Source organism: Macrosteles quadrilineatus, unplaced genomic scaffold (assembly GCF_028750875.1).
Source record: "Macrosteles quadrilineatus isolate MER2022 unplaced genomic scaffold, UCM_ALF_1.0 Scaffold_5__1_contigs__length_97177068, whole genome shotgun sequence".
Classification (NCBI taxonomy): domain Eukaryota; kingdom Metazoa; phylum Arthropoda; class Insecta; order Hemiptera; family Cicadellidae; genus Macrosteles; species Macrosteles quadrilineatus.
Window position 1 is genome coordinate 39,351,388 of NW_026542598.1, and position 6,000 is coordinate 39,357,387.

The 6,000-nt window shown below is 34.1% G+C and overlaps 1 protein-coding gene across 1 annotated transcript in view; it reads left to right on the plus strand.

Annotated features, from left to right (window-relative positions):
* The window catches only part of LOC128993947 (intraflagellar transport protein 122 homolog), a 78,050-nt gene extending 73,074 nt beyond the window's left edge, over positions 1-4,976 (plus strand). The window contains exon 27 of the mRNA XM_054418090.1: positions 4,748-4,976. Coding sequence (XP_054274065.1) covers positions 4,748-4,849 — 102 coding nt within the window. The 3' untranslated portion in view covers positions 4,850-4,976. The remainder of the gene's footprint in view (positions 1-4,747) is intronic.
* Positions 4,977-6,000: the final 1,024 nt, after the last annotated feature.

The window sequence follows — 6,000 nt, forward strand, 5'->3', positions numbered from 1 at the left end:
CTAAATGGTTTGAGTTGGTCAAATATCAAATAAAAAATTGGACCGATTTCGAGGCAATGTTTTTGAACAAATTTTGGAGTCACGAGGTTCAACGTGGTATCAAGCAAAGAATCGATGTTGAAAAGTATCGACAGGATGGCAGACTATCAAGAGCCGAATATTTTATAGAAAAGGTCTTGACACTAAGATCGATAACACCTCCTTTGACCAATGAAGAAATCGTTATAATCCTGTCCGACCATTTTTCGGAATTAGTACAAGATGCCAGACGAGTCCAGAATATCACCACGGTACACGAGTTTGAGCTGCTATTACAACGAGAAGACCTCAAAGACGCTCACCAACGGACCATGACTTCAAAGTCCAGCCGCTATGAACCATCACACCCACGTAGTCACAATTACAGTAACCAACAGGGTAATCGTAACCACTACCAGCCGAACAGACAGCCAAACAGTCCACCTCGCCCGAACCAGCAGTACAACCATGGCTCTTACAACCAGTCTTCGAGGGGATACAGTCAACCACAGAACTACAACAGTGGACAACAGAACATTTACAGGAAAGATTATAATTCCAGAGGAAGAGGAAACTACAACTCCCAGAGACCAAACTACAACACCAACCCACCACACCGTGAAGAACGTCAGTACCCGTCTCAAGAACAGTCCCAAGTATGTTCTGCAATTATAGACAAAAGCAACCCTACTACCGGAACTACCAACTATATAAATCCAAATCATCAGGCTTTAAACTAGGAAGCACTGATGAACCAAAGGCCCAGAATCAACTTTCCTCATTGTTTACACCTCTTTCACCATCAAACGATTCTTCAGTGCTTATTCAAAAAATCGGAATTTTACGGCCTAAACCTGTATATAACTTTGAGAACAAATTTGAAAATTTAACCAACATTAGCAATATTATGTGTGATTGGAATTTCTTACTCCAAGATGACTTAAAGGACACAAATAATTTTCTTGAAAATTCTAATAATACTTACAAATGTCCTGAAATTAGTCTATTTGTAAATAATGTACCAACCACAGCTCTTTTAGATACAGGAGCAAATGTAACTTGTATATCTGAACAATGGATAATAGAAAATAAAACGAGACTAGGACAATTTGAAGAATTACCCCTGACAGGTGTTCATATAAAGACCGCAGTTGGCGAAAAATCTAAACGAGTTTCGAAAATACTACTTATGAATGTCAGTATTAATGGTGTAAAAAGTACTTTACAATTAATCATGGTACGTAACTTAGTACACAATCTTATATTAGGAATGGATACAATTAAATTATGGAAAATGACAATAAACTTTAATGACAATATAATAAAATTGAATATAAATAACAATGATATGTTATTGAAGTATGACGGGAATTATTATGAAGGAATTTTGTGCTATTTAATGAACATCAACGATGATGATTATGATGATATATATGATTATGATGAAAATTCACATGAAAATCATATACTAAATAAATATGATAATTATGGTACATTACACCACTCCAATACACCAAAACTCACAATTGATTCTGACACTATAGCTGATACTATTGAACAAAACCAGCTACTAGACACCGAACAGAAAAGTCAACTTGTCAACTTGCTCCTCAAATACCAAGATACATTTTCTGACGCTCCAGGATTATGTAACAAATACCAGCATCATCTTGAAGTAAAGGAACCAACTACATTCCAAATGAAGAACCTGAAGAACGAAAGAACGATAACTTGGACCATACCATGTTTCTACAATCAAGCATTACCTACCTCCGATCAATGAAGAGATCTAATCACCACAAACCTGTCAAGTTTATTCATGACCTAATTGTAAATATTGTATATAATATCATTCTTTTTACATTGATCTATTCAAGTGAATTTTTATATCTCATTAATCTCCCAATGACTTATCAACTTTTCTTTGTTTCACCTTGTTAATTACTATGTTTTCTCTTATTCAGAAGATACAACTTGTTAATTTTAAGTATTTTCCTGTTCAAATATTAATGTTTTCTATGATAATTTTGTTCACATTATTCGAAATCTAGTATTGGATACTCAAATACCAGATTTCTGAGGGGATATTTGAGATGTTCCAAAATTATCTTCATTGTTTACTTTTGAATTTGTATATTCCTAGGCCTACTATTAGCTAAATTAATACCTCTAAATTATCACATGTGTATTCTTCTCTTTCACTTTCAAAAATGTAATTAAAATACTCTTCATATAATACCAACCAATCATAAAAGTAACAGTGAATAGTGACATCAAGAAACCAGTGAACTAATTGTTGAAACAGATGTATGAAATTGAACATCAAGAATCAAGATTTTTCAATTGAGAATAAGTAATGAAGAAGTAAGACAGGAAGATAATTTAAAACTTTTAATTGGTGATTTAACTTTACAGTATTTAAAATATCAAGATTTTTCTCAATTATTTAATACATATCATTTTTACCTCAAGAAATATATTTGTGGAGAAGACTACCATAAACTTTTGGGTGAGATCAAACTGAACTTGTACTTTGTTAAATACTCACATTCCAAAATTTCTATTGGCTTTTGCCGTTTTGAACTTTTACCTAAATTGTAATTTTACTAAATTCAAAATTTGAACTTTCTTCTTTCAAAAGTGTAAATTGAACTGTACATAACTTGTGATGAACATTAGGCTTATGCCTATACAACATCACATAAGCCTACTTTAAGCCGGCACATTCCTAGTACCCTGAGATTAAGAGTTTCATCTAAATTTATAACCCTACCTACTTATTTGTACCATTTGACTAATAAAAGGTTTATATGTATTCATCATTGTAAACCCTGGACATTTATTTATTACTTATTTACCAAACAAAGGTTAAAGAACTTTACAGCGGTACGAAATGATTTTATTTTTAAGCCAGGATTAGAGCTAGAAACTTGAAACCTCGCACAGTACTGCTCAATAGTATACTGTATTTTGTTGTGGTGTAGGTTGGTAGTAAATTTCCCCGTAAAATCCCCGTTTGGCAATTTTTAAATCTACTTTTTGTCCCGTCTTTTTCCCTTCATTTGGCAATACAATTCCAATGGGACCGGCTACGTTCCAAGCAGTGCTGCTATCTGTGGGTGTTCAGCGAACTACATCGACTCTCGTTGTAAAGCAGGACATCCTCGCACGTTATTTGCTATTTGTCAGACCGAAATTGGAAAGCCAATCACACGCGGCAATCGGGTTTGTTCGGCGCTGAGGGCTGTGCCGTACTGGGGATACGCCCGCCATTTGACATGCCGCCGCGAACGTGTTAAATCCAAACATTGAACGAAATGGGAAACGCTGCACGAGCTGATCGTAGTCGTAATATCTTTTAAGTGTTGCCAACTTAATTCAAGCGTACACGGATTACGTGCATTATAAAAGCACGCTGCTTTTTGTTGTTTGGTTGGAATACTGGTGTGCGCCAAAGTAAGGCTTTCTGTACTATAAATCTGTGCAAGGAAGTCCACTTTGTCGGGTGACTGTAGGAAATAGTTATTTGTGTAACTAGTACACGAGAGCAATGCGGCGAGTGCGGAATGATCTCGAGTGCAGCAAAGGCCTTTTGCACTCGTGTTACACATGATATTTTTCCTACAGTCACTATAAAGCATATAAATAATTAGTCTTTCAAACACTATACAACACGTTTTTAGGTTCAGCTGGCAACACAAATAGGTGCCGGTGCCCTAGTGAAAGTAGTACCCGGTCCGTATCACTCCGCTATTTTTCCTCGGCAAGAAATGTGCTCCGCGACTTGAGAATATAGTTCTGTATGTTTTTGTAATTTGAAGTGGTTTCCGCGCCTAAAAAAATGCTTTAAAGGTATTTTCTTGTTTATTAAGACCGTAGGAATGTTTTAAAAACGTTTAAAAGAAAAGTCCAGAAAGTTCAGAAATACCGAAACTATAAACACGAAATGACAGGTTAAATCGTAGTTACTTATAACGCTGTTTTGTGTTGTTTCGTTGGAATCCTGATGTGCGCCAAAGTATAAATTGTACGACAAAGTATAAATATGCAGAAATTAGCAGCTTTCTGTACTATAAACAGTACAAGGAAGCCAACTTTGTCGGGTGACTGTAGGAAAAAGTATTGTTTTGGTCAACATAAGTTTTGAGTGTAAACATCCGATTTGGGTCCCTCAAGACACCCCCAAGACTTAAGATTACGGTTCAAAAGTCATTTAAATTTTGGTCTTTTTCCCCATAAAATACCATAACCACCGAACACTCAGTATAAGTAACTGTTATTAAAAAAATATTTTTCTCATAAAAGTTGTTTAATTTTAATGTCAAGCTAATAGGAGAAAGCATGTGTCAGATTGCTGATACCGTTTATTTAATTCATGCTGTAGTTGCGCCGTTGGTTTGATAGAAGGATTGTTGAGTTGTTGTATATCCGTAACTTCGGAAGCTCATATAATTTGGTGTTCAGTTGCCATTGGATGTGTGAGGAATGCTCATTTTGCAATTATGTGTTTTGAACTACCACGATAGACACTCGTTTTTGTTTCCTTAAATAATTAGGTAAATTGCTAAATGTTACACTGACAATGCAAGATGCTTGTTTTCACAGCAACTTCACAACTAATTCTTTTTGTGATTTACAATTTGTTTATCAAACTTTACTCAGTTGTCCATGTAACTAAATCTGCTGCATTTTATTTCCTCTCTTTGTGACTAATGCTCTTTCTTTCCAGATGTTTCACACAGATGATTTTGAGATGAAGATTCTGCAACATGGTCACTGTCCATTCTGTCGTTCACCTCCTCCATCAAATGTAGAAGTCACTCAGATGTAGAATATATAATTAAGCCTACACAATATTGAAACTCATCCGTCCATAAGATCTTTTAGCACCTTTACGTGATATTTATTCATTTTAAGTCACTATTTTTATACACTTTTTAAATGTAAAATAGGTTATGTATGTTGCAAATAAAATATTTGTTGTATCATAGGTTTGTTATTGTTTTTTTAAGTTGCCCAGAGAATATATCTTTTTGGATAAGGATCGTAAATCCAATGCTTACTTAAGAGTGAAGTACTATAATGTAGAGGTACCAATGAAGGCAAAAGAAGATCAATTATTTACCAATAGCTTACTAAATATATATGTTACATATATTTAATAGGCAAGCACGTTTCTTTAAAACCTTTTTTTCTCAGTTCATGTGCATCGCAGGGAAAATCTACGCTTACTGTTGAAAAGATATTTTCCTATAGATGTGCAGAATCCCTTTAAAAATTAAAATAGGCTCTAATATAAGCACAAAAAATGAATTTGAAATTTTAAAAAATTAACATGGGCTTTATGGGTTGCCATGCTGGTGACGAAATAATAACTTAATAAACAGAAAATCAAAACAAATGAAAGACATTCCAATCACATCTATATATAAAGGCAAAAGTACCCATGAACTTTTGAGAAAACTACAAGTCACACCCCCATAAACCATATACTTAAAATGTTCGTCATGACGAGAAACCTTGCGCAGAATTATCCATTTTTTCATAAATTGCTCTTTAAGGTCTTAGTTGTTTTCCAAAGGGAACTTTCCATATACTTAATGTTAAAAATACCTCAGCTGTTCTTATTTGTATGTTATTCTTTCAATTATTTATTACCTTATTAAAATCTGGTGTGATTATTTGTTTGTAATGCTGTATTCTGTTTGGTTTATTTCATCTTAACTTAACCAATCAATAGTTTTTTATAATACTTTGAAGTCAAACGGGTTGAAGCCCGTGGGTAACAGCTAGTGTATATACTTATAAAATATGTACTGTATGAAATGCACTGCAAACCACGTTGGCAAGTGTACATTAATAATATTTGTTTTGTGGTATTTTCACCAGCTGTAAAGCAATCATCATCTAAAATATAAAATCAAAATAATAACATAAACAAATTTAGTTCTCAGTGGTAATAGTCTGATTTTGCACTGATGG